At 38.4% G+C, this 21,882-nt stretch overlaps 3 protein-coding genes across 6 annotated transcripts in view; 2 read left to right on the top strand and 1 right to left on the bottom strand.

The window, feature by feature from the left end:
* gabrb3 (gamma-aminobutyric acid type A receptor subunit beta3) overlaps positions 1 to 1,685 on the bottom strand; it is a 72,788-nt gene extending 71,103 nt beyond the window's left edge. Inside the window, exon 1 of one of the 3 annotated variants that reach the window (XM_084128010.1) lies at positions 1,177 to 1,685. In XM_084128010.1, the coding sequence (XP_083984136.1) occupies positions 1,177 to 1,271 (95 nt within the window). In that variant the 5' untranslated portion in view covers positions 1,272 to 1,685. The remainder of the gene's footprint in view (positions 1 to 1,176) is intronic. The other 2 variants (XM_084128012.1, XM_084128009.1) reach the window with 2 other exon arrangements.
* The window catches only part of gabra5 (gamma-aminobutyric acid type A receptor subunit alpha5), a 39,376-nt gene extending 24,689 nt beyond the window's left edge, over positions 1 to 14,687 (top strand). The window contains exons 8-10 of one of the 2 annotated variants that reach the window (XM_084128015.1): positions 2,559 to 2,711; positions 5,226 to 5,437; positions 12,470 to 12,896. In XM_084128015.1, coding sequence (XP_083984141.1) covers positions 2,559 to 2,711; positions 5,226 to 5,437; positions 12,470 to 12,763 — 659 coding nt within the window. In that variant the 3' untranslated portion in view covers positions 12,764 to 12,896. Of the gene's footprint in view, positions 1 to 2,558; positions 2,712 to 5,225; positions 5,438 to 12,469 lie in introns of both variants that reach the window. The other variant, XM_084128014.1, reaches the window with a different exon arrangement.
* Positions 14,688 to 17,461: 2,774 nt separating this feature from the next.
* The window catches only part of gabrg3 (gamma-aminobutyric acid type A receptor subunit gamma3), a gene marked incomplete at its 3' end in the record, with an annotated part of 124,336 nt that continues 119,915 nt past the window's right edge, over positions 17,462 to 21,882 (top strand). The window contains exons 1-2 of the mRNA XM_084128016.1: positions 17,462 to 18,420; positions 20,210 to 20,358. Coding sequence (XP_083984142.1) covers positions 18,368 to 18,420; positions 20,210 to 20,358 — 202 coding nt within the window. The 5' untranslated portion in view covers positions 17,462 to 18,367. The remainder of the gene's footprint in view (positions 18,421 to 20,209; positions 20,359 to 21,882) is intronic.

The following is a 21,882-nucleotide window of genomic DNA, read 5'->3' on the forward strand; positions in this document are numbered from 1 at the left end:
AGTTTTATTCTTCTACATCATGTGACGTCGTCTCTCTTAAATAAAGTGATAGCTATAGTGATTATAGCTTTTTCAAATCAAGCTGGATGACAAATGATGATGAGGATTTCAGTACACCTCCCACTCATGGCCAGCTGTCTCTAGGACCAGCGTGAGTATAGGACGAGATGAAGATAGAGAGGGAGGGGAAAAAACAACACTTATCCTGAGCCATTGGGTCTGGAGGGTAAATCCTCATGCCTACCCATCAGTTGTGCTTTTACCATGTGACGTCTGTCAGCCGCCATTGGCTCAACCAGCCAGCAAGAGACACATGGGAGCTGAACTAGGGGGAGAAGGGGGCATAGCCGGCATCTGCTTAATTCGGTTATGTAAAGAGGACTTGCAATACACTCATATCATTGCTGCCTCTAGCTTTGTAATCATTAAGCATGGGGGAGGGAGTCGGGGGCTTCCCCTTTTTCCGATGTACATATATGGATAACCGTGCTGAGCTGGCGTCCAGTCATATCCAATAAGACATTATCGTACTTTGATCGTGAGCTAGGAAAACACTATCAACTGCGCTGACCATGTCATGTTTTGAACCCTGCTGAGCCATCTCTCTATGTCTCACTTTGATTGATTTACACATCAAAGTACGCCAGCTGTCATCAGGTAGCCAAAAGCTTTTTTAGAAACAAGCTTCCAGGCTAAACAAGCTTCCCCCCCCCCCCCCACCCCTGTCATGGCTGACTTGCAGGACAAAGGTCAGCTGGTCATTACTGCTGCTAATCTGAGGTGCAAACCTCTTTACAAAGTCAGAAATAGATCCACCAGTACTTCATATCGTGAGCGCAAGGTCATTAGCTCAACTTAGAAAACCCGGTGGAGAAGAAAGAAAGAGCAAAGAAGGGAGGAAAAAAAAAGACTAGTGTCTAGAGTCTGCCATACAGGGGTGAAATTATTTCTAGTGGAAATGTCAACATTCAATCACATGGCCCGCACTGTAAAGACATCCAGATAACCTGTCACCTTTTATTAATAAGAACTTCCATCCAGAAAATAGCACCTGCCCTTCCCAACTGTTTCAAATTGATTTAGAAGCTGACCCCTTCAGATGCTCATCTGTTCCTGTCAACTTTCAATGCTATGTTATTTTTATTTTTTTGAAGCGTAGAAAAGCAGACCACTCACCAGTTGACCAGCATGGCAGCGTTGTTCTCTGCTATGAATGGGAGTTCTCCATAAACACTCCAAAAACTTAGCAGTAAAATCCACCACAGTCGCATGTTTGCAGCTCTCAGAAGATTCCCACCCAGCAGGGCACATCCAAGGCGCAATATCTGAAATGGGGCGCTGCCAGTTGTGCTTTCTTCCCTGTCATTGAAATAAAGGGCCGAGCGAGCCGAAGGGGATGCGACGAGCCCCTCGTGATGAGGACATCTTTGCCCCCAGGGCCCTCAGGATGTTCAAACTTTTCCTTGACTTCCAAGGCTCAACAGCTTGTTGTGCTCTTCATCTGATCCACTTGATCTATCCCCTCTGATTCCGACTAGATTTTGCGTTTTCGCTGTGTTGTTTTCCCTCTTCTTTTGTTCCCTCACTCTCTTTCTGCGTGCTATATCCTAAACGCGGATGGCCTGGCCTGACAGAATGGATGGAACTATTGAAAGAGCGAGAGACAGACGTGTGACAGTGTGTGTGAGAGAGAGAGAGAGAGAGAGAGAGAGAGAGAGAGAGAGAGAGCCTACAGGATGCAGATTGTGACAAGGGATTAGTGGGACACAAAAATCCGATTTTGCCAGGAGAAAGCAGCAGTCATCAGTGGATTTTCTATAGTTTATCAGACTGTGTGGCTCAAAAGGATTTTTTTTTTTTTTTTTTTAAAAAGCTTCAAATTCAATCTTCGCTTGGTTAACAGGATATATAGTTTTTTCACTCTGTATTCTCTTTTCTATTCTAGTTAATGATTTACCTCACCATGTTCCAGAGCACAGTTTGACACCTCTTAAACACACCATAAATGTCACTTTTATTTAGATGATTCTATCAATTCCATACTGGTGATTTATGCAGTTTTTAGTCATTTAAAGTGATTTATTATAATAAGTTATTTTTTACTAAAACACAGTGACATCATCTTTCTGGTCAGACATTACAGAAACTGTCCACTATTTGGTGCTAATGAGACCAACAACCAGGATGTCAAAGTGCTTCCCTATAAGAATACTGACAGTACTGTTGGAAAAATCCATAATCGCATAACTTCCCAGTTGTTTTGATTTGTCTCATATTATTATGTCTCTATCTTCCATTGACTTGTGTATCACCACCCCTCTCTCTCTCTCTCTCTCTCTCTCTCTCTCTCTCTCTCTCTCTCGCTCCCTCTCTTTTTCTCATTTTCTTTTTAAACCTCTCAGCTGGTTTGCACTTATCCCCCCAAGAGTTTAATCACACTCTATCCCTCCCTCTCTTAGTCCCTTTGTTTCTTCTCTTACTTATTTTTCCATTACTGTTTTCGATTCTCATCCGTTCTCTCATTTCATTCTTCTTCTGTTTCATTTTTCCCTCTGCAGGTCAATACACAGTCATGATGGCCCATTTCTACCTGAAGAGGAAGATCGGTTACTTTGTGATTCAGACTTACATGCCCTGCTTCATGACTGTCATTCTGTCCCAAGTCTCATTCTGGCTCAACCGTGAATCTGTCCCTGCCAGGACTGTCTTCGGTTAGTGCTTTTTCTGGCAATCCAGATTTTATACAGATATTATTTTCTTTTTTAATCCACATCAATCAGTTCACCCCCTCATGGAAGCTGCCACGTTGAGATCACATTGAGATTTTGTCATTTAAAAAATATGTATATTTCTACATAGTTTTAATTTGTTTTCCTTTTTTCTTTTTTGTTGTTGTTGAAATAAATATATATATATATATATATATATATATATATATATATATATTTTTTTTTATTTTTATTTTTTTTATTTTTTTTATTGTTTATATATATATATTTATATATAGTTTAAGTTAACATTAACCTGCTATTAGCCCTGCTGGTTGATGGTGTAAATTCACCATCTGATTCTGGACACAAAAAGCATCTTTCTTTATTGAGAAATCCCAAATTAACCATATTATGTTTATAGCTTAGGTGATTTGCTTGAAAAGTTTAGAAAATGCTAACGTTAATGCTAATAGCTTTCTCCAGTTATTATAGATCTCTAAGACTGATTTTCTTTTTGTTTGTTGATATTTCAGATTTAAAAAAAAAAAAAGAAAGAAAGGTTTTATTCTACACGGACCGGGCCTCCATCTAATAAGTGAATCCAAATATATCCTTATAGTAGCTTATGTGATTTCTTAAAAATGTATGCTAAAGCTAATAGATTTTTCCAGTGATTATAGATCTCTTACATAAAAACACACACTGATTGCACCTTTAATGCACCTGACTGTATGCAGAGCATCTTTTATAACTATATTCCCTTTTCACTCGTCTAGCATATATGGATTCTTAGCTGTTGCTCCTTTTGGCCATCAGTTAATGTTTTGCTTACATCAATAATTCTCATCAAAATGGAAATCAGAATTGACTGATTCAATCAGAGGGAATGAAGAACTAATCCACTCAGATGACTGTTTCTGAATTCACACCGCCATTCCCATTTAATTCTGATGCCTTGAATTGTATCTTGGAAATAATCAGCAATAATAAGCGAGCAGACAGTCCACAAGAAATATGTGCCCACGCAAACAACGTCTCTGGCCAACAAATGATACATCAAAACATAACACTTTTTCACACACATACACAAATATCCATGAACAGAGGTTTAAAGACCCGCTCACTGATATTGCACATGTGACAGTATTTTATTTGCATAGCCCGAGGCTGAGAAATCCCGGAGCTGATGCCTAAGACACTGTAGTACCATAGCTATTTATGTCTAAAAGTCTCTGTGTCCACTGCCTGGGGCGATCTGCAGATCTCCCTCTGACAGGGACAGAACACCTCTGTTCCTTCAGCTATTCTCCAGAACTATTCTCAGGTGCTTTGCATAAAGAATTATTAATTATTAATACTGTCACTCTAAGGGCATGTTTGAAATTTAAAACAATTATATTTGAACTGCACTGATGCATTGCTACCTATTGTACTTTTTTTTCCCTTTGATAGAATAAACTGCATTTCTGGGAATGAAATGATCTTAATGTCAGTATTCCCCGCTGGTTTGGTTTGTTTTGTTGTTAAGACGAGTTTATGATTCATGAACCAATATTGTATTCATGCAAAGTATTTTTAAAATTAAAAGAATTATGTTGGATGAAAGACAACATTTCCCTGCTCACTGGTGGTGACGTTCACAAAATGAATGAAAAGATTTTGATGGATTACTGTTATCATTTTCGGCACACAAATCATTTTATTTTAAAAGCATTACATGCCTTGCATGAATAAGTTACAGTTTAACACTTATACATTTAAAAAAATAAATTATAGTCTTACACTTATATATTTTAAAGAATACCTTTTTAAATGAAGTGTGTTATTTGATTTATGGAGTTTTACAAAGATGCAAACTTTAAGGATTTAGATAGTATTCTATTATTTTATTTTTTATTTACACTACTGGTCAAAAGTTTGGGATAATTACAGTTTTTTATGTTTTTGAAAATAGTCTCATGCTCATCAAAACGGCATTTATTAAAAAATACAGTAATACTGTAAAATATTATTACAATCTAAAACAGGACCTTCTGTTTCTATTTCTGTGATGGCAAAGCTGAATTTTCAGCAGCCATTACTTCACAGGATTCTTCAGAAATAACTCTAATATACTGATTTGGTGCTCAATCAAGAAATATTTTTTAACATAAATGTAATGTGTTTTTGCTGAATAAATGTATTTATTTATTTTATATTATTTATTTATATTTTAAAAAATCATATCTTATCTCAATGGTATTTTATCATGGTTTCCTCAAAAATATTAAGCAGCAAAAATTGTTTTCAACAATGATTTTAATAAGAAATGTTTTTTGAGCACCAAATCAGCATGTTAGAATGATTTCTGAAAGGATCATGTAACAATGAAGACCAGAGTATGGCATAAGACACTTCTTTCAAAAACATAAAAAAAACAGTAGTGGGTGTTTTTTTTACCAGTAGTGTATTTATTTTGCTTTAGAGAACTCTTATCTTATGATATTCTTAATATCTGTGTTTGATCCTCGACAGGTGTGACCACAGTGTTGACCATGACCACCCTCAGCATCAGCGCACGCAACTCTCTTCCCAAAGTGGCGTATGCCACCGCCATGGATTGGTTCATCGCCGTATGCTATGCCTTTGTGTTTTCAGCGCTTATTGAGTTCGCCACAGTCAACTACTTTACCAAACGCAGCTGGGCATGGGATGGAAAGAAGGCATTGGAAGCCCAGCAGCCTAAAGTAAGTTAGTATGTGTTTGAGTGTTTGTGCATATGTGATGTTCAACGCTCAGAAAGTGTATTTTTTGAGTGCAATTGCATAACATGTCAGTTCAGTTCTGTTTGACGTGAAGGTTGCACTATATTGCGTCCCTCGAAACGGTTATATAATGTGCTTTTTCTAATTGTTTCGAGACACACAAACAGCTTGAGAGTGCTCAGTCACAACATTTCAGAGAGTGACACTTAACTCATGTCAGTGGCTTTATTAGATGTGCTGCATTTGTGTTAGCTGCTGATGGATGTCACATTTTGAAATTCTACATTTTTAGCCTTTACCCAGAATGCCCTTCAGACCAGCCACTTCATTGAAATTTCTGAGAGCTGCTTGTTTGATGTACATGTAAATGCCAGGTTTCCGCTTATGCAAGATCCATTTTCACCCAGGTGGCAATTTTTCATTCACACTGAACAAAACAGAATTCAAAGCGGTCAGTGCACATGCCACTGTGGTGTGTGTGTTAGTAAAGGCTCTACAGTTAGACCTCTGAAGGTCAGATTTGGACCTCCAGCACAGCTTTCTTAAATGTCACCCTCAGTTTTTTTTATCAAACACCAGCTTATTCCTCCTCTCCTGCTGAGGAGTCTTTCTAAAAGCCCAAAACCACTGCTGTGGGGCCCTTCTTTAGGCAAGAGCAGTAAGTGATGTAGACAAAAGACTGTTCATTATTGGCATTATAGTTTATATTTATACACACATTTGATCATAAATACAGTAAAAACAGTAATTTTGTGAAAAATTATTACAATTTACAATTTTCTATTTTAATACATTTTAAAATGTAATTTATTTGAATTTGAATCAGCCATTACAAAGTCCTCAGTGTTACTTTTGAAGTGGAACTTCGATGCTGCACCTTGGTGTTGACGCTATAGGGAACACCCTCATGTAACCACACGCAGCAAATGCTTTAGAAAATGCTGTGTCCTCGTTTTATGACACCTGAGGACACCCAGTTGTTTGCTTGGGAGCGGAGCATGCATGTTCAGCACACGAGGGGGCTGTGACAAGCTTCGCTCATGTTTAGCCCTCTTCTCAAGGGATGAGGGACAATCTAGATCCGACCATCTTATCAAGCTATAGACCTATTTCAAATGTATGTTTTATTTCAAAAGCCTTAAGTTAGAGAAGGTTGCAGAGTTTTTATTAGAGTCAAATAATATTTTTATAAAATTTTCAATCTGGGTTCAGGAAGCATCATAGTACCGAGTCTGCACTTTTAAAAGTTCAAAATTTTCACTGCTTTTGATACAGTTGACCACAAAATCCTTATCTCATGCCTTGAACAATATGTGGGTATTAAAGGTTGTGCTCTGGACTGGTTTAAATCCTATCTTGATGATAGATCTTTCCCTGTTTGTCTCGATGGTTTTTCTTCATCCAGCTGTGCCTTGAATTTTGGAGTTTCTCAAAGCTCCATTTTGGCTCCTGTTTTGTTCTAACTATAAATGCTTCCTTTGGGGTTAATTTTTACCAAGCATGGGGTGTCAATTCATTTCTATGCTGATGACACCCACATTTATCTGCCCTTGAAGCATAATGATAAAACAGGCTTATGATCCTTAGTTGTGTGTCTGTCTGACATTAAGTCTTGGTTTTCTGTACATTTTTTGCATCTCAATGAGAACAGAACAGAGGTGGTTTTTGAGCCTTCAGGCATCTTTGATTATGATTTGGGAGACTCTGGGCCCTATTTTAACGATATAAGCGCATGGTCTAAAGCGCATGGCGCAAGTGAACTTAGGGCGTGTCTGAATCCACTTTTGCTAGTTTAACGACGGGAAAAATGGTCGGCGTGCCTGGTGCATGGTCTAAAAGGGTTGTCCCTATTCTCTTAATGAGAAATGGGTGTGTTTTGGGCGTAACGTGCAATAAACCAATCAGAGTCTCATCTCCCATTCCCTTTAAAAGCCAGTTGCGCTCGCGCCATGGCGGATTCGCTATTTACATGGCGGAATTTGCAAGCGGAAAGAGAGGAGATTGATCTGCTCGTGCGCGAGGTTAAAGCGCGCAAGCAGACCATTTACTGGACAAGCCGGATTCCACCATATCTTTATGTACACAATAATAATCTTTTACATTGTAATCCTTTTATTTTTAATATTTGGCATGTTTGGGTGCTGCTGCACGTCCCTGTGTGTGTAATAAGCAGAGTGTAAGCGTGTTGTGCACCTGCCTATAGGCTCATATTACTAATGCACACTTTAAATAACAAAAAAATTACTAACTGAAATAGACTGGGTCATTGACCAACAAAAACCTGGTCTAAAGTCAATGGCACAGTCTATTTCAGTTGCCTCAAAATAGCAACGCGCCAACAATGCGCCTGGACACAACTCGTTTTAAGACCAGCACACATGCTATTTAAACAACGTGGCGCAGGACGTGAAAATGATAACTGCGTCGGGCTGAAACTAGCAAAAAACACTTGCATCGCACCTGGCGCCGCATTGCGCCGTGTGTATGATAGGGCCCAATGACTGTTCTGCAGGCATATCTGCTGAGAGATTTGGATCAGGGGACTGTCTCCTGAGACTGTCTCCTGAAGCGGTCATTGAGCTGCACTACACCACAGACTTGGCTCTCCGTTCCACCATACAAACAGCAGCTGCTATCATTTCGTTTCATTTCGCCTTCCAGTGCCTCCAATTCTCCTGGCCCGTCTTCAGACAGCTGGAGGCACAGGGAGAGCTGGAGGCTTAGGGAGACAATTGATAAAAAGTGGTCGGAAAGAATAAGTGAAGGAGGAGGGCGCTGGGGCACAAGAGGTTAAACGCTTACATCAGGCTCTGAAGCTGGACTGATGATGTTGTAAGTGATGTGTTGCAATAATTACGACCTGTCATCTGATTGGTCCAGTGGAATACTTGATGTTAAGCACTGTTGAGGGTAACAGTTAAGAAGGATGGTTACAGTGAGATGATGCACCTCTTCTTGTTCCAGTTGCCTTTTTTAACTGGAGTAGAGTTTTTTTTGTTAGAGTAAAAAACAATTCTACACTCTTAAACTTCTTCAGTGCTTCTAGAGGGTGAATTTACACAGGGATTGAATAGTTTTCTTTTTTTTTAGAAAACAAAGCAGAACTGCTCTCTCTGTCGCGCTAAGAGTAGTAAAAAGAAAGGTATGCATGCTGGCACATTCATGCATTCAGCAAGGTGTCGGAAAGCAGTCACATGTCTGAGGACATCCAGTTCTTTTCACCTGCTCCCTCTAGACAGGTGCCACCATAGGGTTGATGCAGGGTGAATGGAGTTATGTGGGTAGAGCATCCCTCTACTTCATTTACCTCCCTCCCCAACTATTGTTGGGTCTTGAAGTAGGGATATTGCTCCCCTTTGGTTGTTTTTTTATGCCTCTTTAGTATGATCCGTGTTGAGAATGCTGACAAGTAGAAGTAGGGGTCACCCCTCCTTGTTATCTGTCGCATAATATAGATTAATATAGAAAGAAGAAGAAGAGAATCGCTAGCTATAACGGGTTTTGTGAGAAGTTCCTACTGAAGTCATACCCTATGAGCTGCTCTCCCCCGTGGATATATAGGTTTTTAAGTAGGGTGTAAGCTCCCCTGCAGCTGCCTTGGCATATAGAGCTTGGCGAATGAGAGGTAATGGGCAAACTACTTCTCTTTTTTGCCTACCATCGTAAATAACGATAAAGACGAATGCTCCTCCTTGGTTCGGTGTCAGTGATGAAGGTTGTAGCTTGGGCATAAAGTTCTGCTACATCTAACAAAAACAAGTAGTTCCACTACTTGACTATGTTGGAGCCCTAAGGACTGAGGTTTTTGGCACCCTGCATGCTCCCTTTGGTAGGCTGCTCCCTAAGAGCCTCTCAGGCAGAATTGCTAAGGTGATAGCGAGGCATACTTCAACTAGTGTTGCTTTCGTCAACGAAAATTATGACTAAATATCGTCGTCAACGAACCTTTATCACGTGACGAAAACGAGACGAGACGCAACGTAAATGCTGGTCATGTGACGATAACTATAATCAAATGTATAATGCAATATTGTTGACGAATAAAAACGAGACTAAATGTGGTTTACAAAATAAAAACTATGCTAAAATGTCTCTTCATTTTCGTTGACCAAAACGAGACGAGACGAAATGTTATGACGTTATTTCGTCTCGTTTAGTCGCGTTATTATTATTTTGCAGTATTTCTGTTTCCCGTGTCTCACTTCAGGGGCTGCATCAGGTCGCACTGCGCAGACGCAGGCGATGTCACTTCCTCAAGCCCCACTTGCGGCATTATTTAGAGAAGATGCAGCTGCGGTGAGTTAGTGTAAACGACAACAAACAAAGTTAAGTCTGACAGCCGTTTCACACATATTCCGTGTGCAGTGTGTATGCGGTACAGGAGCAGTACGCGCTATAGTGCTTTCAAATATGCTGCGTTTGCAGTGTGTAACTGATCCACGGCTGTACCATAAACACATACTCATTATTTTTATTTCAAATCCAGAAGTTATCAGCTACTTTTATTTTAAAAAAAGTTTTGTCTGCATTGCGATTCTCTTTGTACACATATACACGTTTAAACACAATTTAAACAACGTATTATTCAATGCATTACTTTTATATAGATATTAAGTTGCTCAAGCAAGTGGTAAAATATTTAACCATGTACTTATATTAAAATCGCAAACATTTTAAATTAAAACTTAAAATTGACATTTTTTGATTTAATACAATAAATCTTGCATGCCACAAAGAACTTGTTTTCCACCTAAATGTCATCAGTTTTTGTCGACTAAAACTAGACAAAAATAGTCATGGATAATTCTGTCTAAAATAAGACTAAAATGCTCAGACTTTTAGTCGACTGAAACTTGACTAGACTAAAAAGAGTATGAACGTGACTAAAACTAATAAAAACTAAAATGACAGCTTGACACAAAGACTAGACTAAAACTAAAATTAAAACAGCCAAAAACAACACTAACTTCAACACAGCCGAGGCTATGTTGTGTATCTCCCCTTATAGCTCTGCTCTTGGGGCTTTGGGCTGAGGCCTGTGCTGCAAGGGAGGGAGGAAGATTGTACTAGCTGGGACCTCTCTTGCTATGGAGCATAGAAGCTTGGGGATTTTTTCCCTAGCACCCAGGGATATTGGCTTAGGGAGTAGCTCCACTTTATAGCTTTTTGCAAGTCACATAGGATGCACCCTTGGGGATGACGCACTCTTGACTCCGGCTGAGTTCCGTAGAGTCATTTAATGCTATGGCCACTGTGTTTGTGCATATTCACAGCTTAGTGAGGCAGGCACCCCTTCAGCATAGCATAGTGGTTATTGATTCCCCATATCGTCAACACCAAGACACAGTGTTGAAATTCCACTTCGAAAGGGAACATCTCAGGTAGCATATGCAACCAATTTCCCTGAGTAGGAGGAACGAGACACTGTGTCTCATTGCCATGCCTCAGGCTTGCCTGCACTGCTCCTTCAGACAAAAGAGTTGATGATGTGTAATACAGGCGACATTTTATACTGACAGGCTTTCCAATGAATATTGAAGTGTGGTTAAACACATGCTTCAGACACCGGTCACACATTCCCCATTGCGCCAACACTAAGATGCAGCGTCTTGTTCCCCTTCTCAGGGACCCTGGTTGCATACACATCCTGAGACAATCCCTCAGAAATAATTCTAATATGCTGATTTGATGCTTAAGATTTTATTATTATCAATATTGAAAACAGCTGTGCTTCTTAATATTTTTGTGTAAAGCGTTATATATTTTTCAACATTCTTTGATGAATAAAAAGTTCAAAAGAACAGCATTTATTTGAAATATAAAAATACTGATATCTTTTTTTAAACAATTTAGTCATTACCGTCACTTTTGATCAATTTAATCTATCCTTGCTGAATAAACAGTATTTAAATGTACAGTAAACGGTTTTTCAAAAACACTGTTGGTCTGACCGAGCACCACAATAAACGTATAGCCAATCAGCATTAGGGGGCATATAATGGTGGACGAGAAAGAGTGAGCAAGAAGGATATTTGAAGAAATACTGTTGAAAGAGAGATCTGCTATGATAAATAGACATCCACTCTTGCATTGTGTGTATAATGGAGGCCAGCTAGTGACACCAGAATTGAGAAGCCTGTGTTTAATGTCCTTGTTAGCGCGCCGGTCTCGCATGCCGGCAATAGGGGTTCGAGACCATCTCGGAGCTAGGCAGTTATGTGCGGGCTGTAAAGTGTTCATGAATTTTGGAAGCAGAGTGATGAAGAGAGGGGGTGGGTTTGTTTAATGAAGTTCTTGAACGAACTTGACATAAATTTTGGTCTGTTCTTTAGCTTTCGTATGGCTTCAGAAGACTTGTAATACATCACATTTGGCTTGATTGGACTATTTTAATGGTGCTTTTGCATATCTTTTAAGCTTTAAAGCTCTATTCCTTTAAGCCAAGATAGTAAATGGGCTTTCTATAAACAACTCAATGCTTTTGTTCATTGGCATGGTGACAAATTACCTCTGCCCACCTGAAAGTACTGGAAGTACTGGATATATGCGGTACAGCAGGAGTTTTAGAGCTGTAACCACGTCCTCTCTTCAGTCTAAAGTAATTATAGTATGTAATGTCTCAGAAAGTCTCACTGATTGAGAACAGAAGATTACTGTGATAAACTAAATGGCATTTTACTTTAAAAACTGCCTCAAAGTCATTTGCACATACTCTTGAGTAAATCAAGTTCAATCTACAGTCTGAACCACAGTCTCGACTGCTCCATTATTATACTGTTGCTTTATTAATTAATTTCTTCTGCTGGCCCTGCGGAGGCCATTGTTTAATGTTCTGAGTCAGATCTCTGTTAACCTTGACTGTATTTCACCTTTAATTAGAAGTGTATGACCTTCAAACTGGTTCATTATCTGGGCTTTCTCCAAACTAGTTAGCAGCTTCATTCTTACACTGACAATCTTGTTTGAAATCTCTTGACTCTAAAAATATCTTCTCCTCACCTTTCTCAACCACAGAAAAAAGACCCACTGGCACTCTCCAAAAAGCCGAACAATGCCTGTTCATCTGGAGTTAACTTCACCCCCAACATCACAAAGGATGCGGCTATCTCCACCATCTCCAACAGCACCACTGTTCAGTTGAAGAGCACTGAGACCAAGCCGGCAATGGACCCCAAAAAGACCTACAACAGTGTCAGCAAAATTGACAAGATGTCCCGGATAGTGTTCCCGGTCCTCTTTGGGACTTTTAACTTGGTCTACTGGGCCACATACCTCAACAGGGAACCGGTGATTAAAGGTGCCGTTTAACCCACACAAAATACCCGACGCCACCGCAACATTCCCTTCATAGCCTCTTTTTCTTCTCCACTTCAGTATTCAGCAACATGCTATCCTCGCTGAAAATGATGACGAGCACTCCTTTACTGCACCTCTCACTTCGCTAACCTATAAGAGGAGTGCTCTTCTTGCATTTCTTTCCTGACATCATAAATTGCATGGGAATATAATTGCCATATTTGCCTTGACTTCTTATTTTATATTTCCCTGGTTTCCACTTCCATCGTAATTGCATTCATCTTACAATGAAATGAGTGCCATACAAGCTACCATTTCATTTATGAAAAGTTTCCAAAGGACCTGAACAAAAATTTATGCATTTGGCATCAACATTTATCACAGACTAAAAAATTATTTATGAAAAGAAGTACAGCAAGGCCAAATGCTATGCAAAAACCGTTTTCTACTATGTTGTAATGGGTAATTGCTTATAATGAAACCCTTGCTTTGTATTAATGGACTTGAGGCTTCTCTACTTAATGTTTAATAGCTTTAGCATCAGTGGTGCAAGGCAGGCAGATGCTATGCTATGTTTTTAGACATGCTAAAAATGTTGCCTTCAGAGGGATTACTTCATATGAGTACTCGGGAATGTCCCGCAATTACTGATTTCACTTTCATTTGTCATTTTTTCTAAGCTTTTTTGAAGTAGCTCAATAGAATTGTGCACCTTAGGAAGCTTTTCACACTTAAGACCAAGATATTCTGCAAGGTGAACAAGGTCGGGTTGCAGCTAAGACTTTCGAATCATTTGTACATAGCTTGTTTATGCTTTGCTTTTAATGTAGATGCGGCTTAACATTAGTGAGGAAGAGCTGAAAATGGTTCTGCTACGCTACCCCAATGTGCAGCCAAAGCGACATGAATGGAAGCTAGCTTGCTGATGGTGAAAACGCAGATTGTGTTGTGAAATACTGTAGGCTTTGACAGAATATGCCATTTCTTTACAGTTAATAGTTTTTAACTTGGCTTTTCATGCTGTTTAGGTGGCAGCCATTTTCATACTTTTCTCTGTGTTGTAAATTGGTCAGTGGGTTTTGAGGTTGGAACGAGTCAGCAAAAGCCTTAAATGTTGACACCTAGCGATATTTTTTGCATTACCAAGACTAATGTGAAATGATCAGGTAAAAAGTTCTGAAAACGAAATAAAAGCGATATTGATAACACTTTATTTTACAGTGTCCTTGTTACATAGGTTACATGTACTTACCATAGTAATAAGAGTAAGTTATGCATAATTACATGCAATTAACCCTCAACCAAATCCTAATCCTACCCTAACCCTATAGTTAGTACATGTTGTTAATTATTATTACTCAGTACTTAAATATATAATTACACTGTAACAATGACACCTTAAAATAAAGTGTAACCGAAATATTTACATAGACAAATTTTTTTCAGATTCTCAAAATGTGAAGACAGAAAGAAGGTCAGACATACAGTAGAAAGGTGGAACCTGCTGTTGTCAAGCATGTTAAAATGGAAATGTCACACCATAATGCCATTTCTGGCCTTCAACTGAAATGCATGGCTACTTACTTGGGGAATTACATGGAGGAAAGAACAATGACCTTGTTACTGCGAAAATGTGACTCGGGAAGATTTGGTTTTTATCCTGTAATCATTCTATTCTGAACTTGTTACATGGAAGTGAGACGGCACAAAGAACTAAGTGACCCAATGGATGATGTGTAGCTCATCAAGAGGCCAACTACAAGAGCCATTAAGCTCCTCTCTTCTGTATGCCACTCAGGCCTATAAGAGAATGAATCATGAAAAGTGTTCAAGTGAGTCATTAATGTGCCCTTTTACAACAATGGATGTTTCCAGAAATGTACAGCTGTTCCTCAAAGCATACATGTCTGAAGCAATAAATTCTGCCTGATATGTTTCTTGACCAAGTTCTGTAATTACTTCTGTTCAAAGACATTTCTTATGCAATCTTTAGAATTAACCTGACCTAGAATGTTTGTGACCTTACACGGAAATTTTCCCACATTGATGAGCTCAGTTAAAGGAACGAAGATCAACAAGGACTTTTACATCAAAAATAGTATGCTGCTCGTTTGCGCTGGACCATGTGCCGTGATATTGTAGGGGTTTTATGTTCATTGGGTTCATGGCTGCTATTCACAGGATCATGGCAATAAGACTGTGCACATCAAGCTTAGCATGATGTTTTCCTAATGGAACAGTTGCTGCAGAAGCCACTGTAACTGGAAGAAGGATTCTTCCTGGGATTACTCCTGGGATTATAAAAAAAAAAAAAAAAAAACACACACGCGTGCGCACACACACACACACTGGTATTCCTATCATTATGGGGACATTCCATAAGTGTAAATGATTTTATACTTATACTGTATAACTGTATATTCTATCCCCCTACACTAAACCTACCCATCACAGAAAACTTTCTGCATTTTTAGATTTTCAAAAAAACATCATATGTATGATTTATAAGCTTGTTTCCTCATGGGGGCTTTAAAAATGTCCCCACAAGGTAAAACATTACTGGTATTACTATACTTGTGGAGACATTTGGTCCCCATAATGTATGGATTACACACACACACACACACACACACACACACACACACACACACTCACTCTCAGACAAGCATGCACACATCAAGACCAGAGTTCCTGGAGCAGGGAGGATGCGGAATCCTTCCTCTGGTCCTGTGTGCCGGCAACATCTGGCCCACATCTGTTTGAGAAGGATTTAGCTTCACTTAAGTTGCTTTTTCCAACCAGTGCTCCTATACATAGTACCAAATTAAACTAGCACCAGTGCAACCAAGTGACTGCATTTTTGCATTGCGAGTGCTATATACTAACATATTGCTGGACACTGGCAGCTGTGCTCAGTGTGTGATGTCCAAAGAATATACAAGAAGAAGTATAAATATAAATAGAAGAAACATTTAGAAGTACAAAGAATATACAAATTAAATTTGTGTATTCTACGCATTTACATTTTTGTCACCATTCTTAAGTAAGCTTTATGAATGTTAAACTATGCTTTGTTTCAGAGTTACACTGACGTTCATTTAATATGTCACAGTCTTGTTGGGGGCTCACATAAAGACTTTACTTCATTTTATTACATGTAAGGCAAGTGTAAGCCACTCCAATATACTGAATTTATCCCTCACACAATAATGCACAGCATGCCAATGGACTTTAAACCTTTAATCCCCTGAGTGGCGGAGTGAGAGCTTGGATTCCTATTCCTGATGCCGGACCGGAATTCCGCTAGTGTAGAGTTTAGAAGCTGTCACTAAGATATGTCATCACAGATTTATGTTTGTATCGTGGATAGATACCCAGTTGCTTTCATTTTATTAGTGAGAAGAAGAAAAAAAAAACATAGATTGCATATCCTAAAGCTGAAAATGCTTTTTCTTATTAAAAAGGGTTTGGTTATGTCACTATTTTGATTGAATCTATTGTGCAGAGATGACAGCTGAAAACCATTTAAACTGGTAGTGGCATGATTGTTAACATGGAATACATTTGAAAGTGACAGATAACATATTGACCATCCACAATTGAAGCATAGAGATGTCACAACTGGCAATGATTTAAAAGCATAGTATTCAAAACAGTTGTACGCTGTAACATTTGCATCATTATTGTCAAAATGTATTTGTTTCCATCCATTTCACTATCAATGTTTTTTTTTCTAATTGATTTGAATCATTTTTCTTTTACAGGCTTTTGTTTTGCATTTGTTTCCTTAAAATTCAAAGTGGTCTAAAAAGTGCACGTTTGTTTTCACTAGAAGGTTTGGCACTACTTTGATTGTACATCAATAATTAAGTTTTCAATTCTAGTGAGTTTCCTTGTGGTTAGCTGCACTCCATTTTTGTTCTCCCACTTTGGTTTGGTTTAGTAGCCTATGTGTGGTTTAACTGTGTGCTGCACTTCCAATCTGCATTACTGTAATCAGCCACAAGAGGATAGTCTATCATGCATTTGAACTGGCCGAGTTCATGCTCTCACTAACCCAAAAAGGGAGACACGACACCGTCATAAGAACTTGAAAACAAAGCGAATTAGCTCGACATGTAGTTTGATGTGTTATTAAAGCTGAAGTGTGTAATTTGTTATATGTTAAATACTTTATCCTATATTTAGAGACAATTATATGTAAGGCATTTTAGGCTGATGTTTCTACTATGTTGCTTTGTGGTGCTACCAAACATTAGATCCCGACAAGCACGTCGTAGCCTCGATCAATGGCGTGTGTTTGGGGCGGGACGATCTGTTTGCTGACCAATGGCAGACGGCGGGGAGTGCGCGAGGAAACCTGTTTGAAACAATCGCCATTTTTTTTTTTTTTTTTTTTTAATTGACCCAACTGGAGCAAAAACACGTCAGCTTTAATGAAACTCGTCATTTATATATTAGTATTTTTTTAAATGTCACAAAAGACTTCTTCAAAATAATCAAAAGTTGAATCGCCTTTGGCGTTTTTTAAGCGTACCACATATACTGAACTTTCTAGAAAGAAGTCAGGAAAAATCTCACAACACGCAGAGCAAAGCCAGAGAGAAATGGCTTGTTTTTTTCCAAAGTGCGTGGGCGACTGGGAGCTGCCTGTGGTGATAAATGTCGGCGCTGTCTCTCAAATATTATACTGCATATGTGCACCTGCTCATACAGACAATGCGAGGACAAAGTATGGATAGACATTTCTCCAGCCTTAAAGGTTAAATTAGCAGCAGTAGTTATGTATATCCGAGTCAGATAGTAAAAGAAAGAAATAAAGAACGACGAATGACATTTCACTTGCAATAATATGGCAGAGTACAGAAAACTGCATTTGTATTTATATATATATGCCAGAAACATCAGAATGTATAGAGTGCGATGCAATGAATAATACGCTGTAATAATGAATTCGACTCTAAATTGGATGATGACATTTTCTACACCCCCAATCTTGCTCTATTATCGGTTTAATCGCACTGCGATCAGTGCACGTGCAAATAATTGCAGCAATTATGCGCCAATTTTCATTTCGAACACATATTCCGCGCGGTAATCATTTACCTAGCTGATACTGTAAACAGCCGCTTCTGAATGTATCTCCTCGAAGCATTCTGACGCTGAAAATATCAGATGTACCCGAAGATGATCTCAAGTTCCGCTGAAGCGTCTGGGAAAGCAGACTTTGTTTTTTTAATGACGTAATTTGGAGAAACTAACGGATGCGTTAGAGGTTTGAAGGTGTCCACTTTGTAAGTTTGCGCTCTGTCTCTGTGTGAACGTCAGTTATGTGTATCTGGTGGTGCAATCTAAGGCAGCGCAACTTCAAGGAGCAGGAGGGGCTCTCCTATTATTTGATCTCGCTAATTGCCAATGCAAGTGAACTTTAAGCACCGGACACTAAGCCGAGGAGGTCTTACCGTTCCCGTTGGACTATAACCTAGACTACTCGCCACTGTTTTAACTGAAGCTGGAAGAAAAAGGCTGCATCTCTGTCACTATTTTTTTCCTTCTTCTTAGAAGAGTCTCCGTGCAGTGTGCCACATTCAACACGGAGTCAATCTCACCTAAAACATGTCCACCAAATTGTTCCTCTACTTCTTACTTCTGTCAGTGTTTCGTGCATGGTAAGTGACGTTCTACCCTCTTTGTCTTGACATGGATTAATTGTTCATAAGGGTAATTCTGTTTATCCGTAGCAGATTTCTTCTGCATAGTCTAGCCTGATGCCACATAATATCACCAATCTGGCGATGAAGATGTGATGCACGCACTGAGCACCTAAGTTTAACAACAAGTCTTTTGATTTGTGCTTTTTAAGAAGTTCAAAATACTTTGTTTATTTATTTCAATCTTTGCATAGTTTATTTTTTTATTTTTTCAGCGCTTTTGTAAGACTTTACTGTCATGTATTTAAACATCATCTTTTTGGTTGTAATCTGTTAGACTGGTCTTTGCCTGGGTTTCCTGATAATATAGAAAATTATGCTTTTAAAATAATTTTAGCTACCGTCGTAGCCTACGTTATTTACCGGTAGAGATAACGCATGCGTTCGTCGTTACCGGAGCTGTCAGTTCCAAAGGTGCTGAACTAAGTATGTCCAAAAGTTTGTATTCCTATCCATATATATATATATAGCGTGAAAATGGAAAACGTGGAAATTGCATGCTATTTTGTCGAGGTTCTAAAAGTTGTTAAAAAGTTCTGAAATGAATTGGCTGAAATTATAATGGCTTTGGTAGGAATTGGCTCAATTTGTGATGAATAATTTGCACGAGATGTGAATCGTGCATCTTGTGTCTATGTGACTATGTCTCTGTTATACAGACTACCAAAGGCTACTGGAGCACATTTGAACCTGCCCTTGTCACTCGAGTCACTCAAATGTCCTTTGTTAACATTGTTATATATATATATGTGTGTGTGTGTGTGTGTGTGTGTGTGTGTGTAGGCTATATATTTGTAGAGGTTTAACGATATTGTTTTTCTTTGATCAGTTTTCCTATTATTTTAATGTTTAAGTGTCAGATAACTGATATTTAGAACTGATGTTTAATTTTATTTCTAAATCTTAAAAATGTTCTCTTTCTATCTTTTTGTTTACTAATGCTAACTAAATGTATTATGATTTTTTTTAAATAATAATAATAATAATTAAGCCAATTATTTGTCTATCTCTATGAATTTGTTTTATTTATTTAAACTTGGTTTTCCTTGGGAAATATCATAACCATAATGACGAATATATTGCCTCTCTATTGCAATTAGTTACTTAAACTTATTAAAATAGGCCTTCAGAAAGTTGGCATATAAATGTAGGTCACTGATGTTGTTATTTTCAGATATAGTGTACAGTGGTTTGCAATGATACATTAATACATTACAAAATTACAAAATACATTCATTTAATTAGCCCTCTGGTCTCTGATAAAATGCTGAAAATAGAGAGAAATATCCATTTTAAGTGGCATGTAATGGACATGTGTGATTAGAGGCTGTAGTTAATTTATGAATGTTTTTACATGCTATTTGGATAATGATGATTTTGGGAAACTACTTACTCTGCATGTGACTAAAGGTCTACTGAGTGCTTTGGGAAACCCAGCCTTTAACTGTCATTAAGTGCAACTGTGAAACATTTTCTACTTCCATATTGTTTTTTTTTTGTTTGTTTTTTTTTGACTGATTGCTAACCAGTCCTCTGTGCTCTCCAAAAAAAATAGAAAGTTTTGTTTGAAAAGGGGACTAATGAACTTCTGTTATTCCACATTGCTGTAACTGTTAAATTCTGACAGATATACTTTTAGTTAAAACCAATTGCAAATGTTGTCTTTAAAACAATTGATTATTGAATTGAAACACAGAGAATGACCCTAATGGTGACGTGTGAAATGCATTTTCTTTTATTTCTTTAGTTTTCAAACAGCCGCTTCTGAGGATGATGAGTATGACGACGTTACTGTGAATCAAATGTTGGCCCCCAAAACCCACGAGACAGACGCAACGCAAATACTAAACAACTTACTAAAGGAGTATGACAAAAAACTACGGCCGGATATTGGAGGTGAGTGGATTTGTAGATGTGAGCATTGAGAAGACTGTGTAGCTACGTTGAGCTGTCCATGGTACTGAAATCAGTTCAGCTTTACAGCATTCAGCCTTACCCATCTTGAGGCTCCATTTACAGGCATAACATGCAAACAAATGTATGTCATATACTGTATAAACTGAATTTACTTTAAAGTCCAACTGATGTGTTTACCACAACAATTCATGCATTTGCAAACTGGCGAAGTGCGTTAGCTTTATACTGAAGAGTATAAAGTAGAGAATCGCTCGCACTCGCAAATTACACTAAGCAACACAATTTTCCTTTTACTAGTAAGAATAAAAATGTCAAATGTATTCACTGTTTGAGAGACATTGAGAGTGAGCAAAAGCTAGACTGCTGGTTTATTGTTTTACATTAAGTAATTGAATTCCTGCAGCAGTGGAATATTTTCCTGTGATTTCACTACTTATTTATACAGGCATTTCATGTTTTTTTCCTACCTTTTTCCTTTTTTAAACATACAGCACTCTTAATAACCTCATGTAGTGCTCTTCAATCCACTTTTGCATGTAATCTCAAAGATTTGCTTGTTTTCATGTGTTTCGGGAGTTATATTAGCTTACGGAGTGCTTCCATGAGAACAGGATTCATGGATCCGGCGGGAAACTTCAGGCTTTCCATCAGAATAACATGAAATTGTCATTTCACTCAGACTAACAACATATCTCAGGGTTGAGATTGATGCTATTTTCTAGTAAATGCAACTAAATAGAGTGCCATGAGAGGAAATCACAATCTGCAATTCAAGCAGCGCATTCTGTACTCGATCCGAGATGTCACCACACAACATCACAACCGCTCTTGACACATCTGTCAGGTCTGTTATTGGTTTTGTGGCATCGTTGTGATATATTGCATCCTATTGGATTCGAAGAATTTTTAGAAAGCCTATCCCTGCAAAAACCTTACCGTTTCTTCATGTTTTTTGTTTCCCTTCAATGAGAAGAACAACCTCCCATGTTTGATGGATGACGGTCTCCAAATTATATTTCTTATACTACCATCTGATTTTAAAGAGGAAGACTATGTTTATGTGCTCTCTTACACACACACACACACACACCACACCACACCTACAACAACCCACACAAATCAAGCATATTGCCTCAGAGCCACCTTGCCGTGAAATAGCTTTTGTTTTTCCCTTTTGTAGCTCGCCTTTCTGGAGAGAACTGCACTGCTATATAACAATCAAGGATGCCACTGAATGGCTGTGATACTATGTATGAAGACAGCTACATGAGACACTGTTAAGGAAGTAGAAAGATTCCAGTTGAAGTCCATAGAAATTGAGAAGCTTAGACGGTGGGCACGTCTCAGATCTGCCAACTCAAGTGCAGAGTGGGTCAATGAAAGAGGCTCTAATACATTTTCAACAACTGTTGAGACCTTCTGTTTCAACACACACACACAGAGAGAGAGAGAGAGAGAGAGAGAGAAATGTCATTTTCTTGTTTGTTATTTTTTTATAAATAT

This window comes from Abramis brama (assembly GCF_963993115.1).
Source record: "Abramis brama genome assembly, chromosome: 11".
Taxonomy (NCBI): domain Eukaryota; kingdom Metazoa; phylum Chordata; class Actinopteri; order Cypriniformes; family Leuciscidae; genus Abramis; species Abramis brama.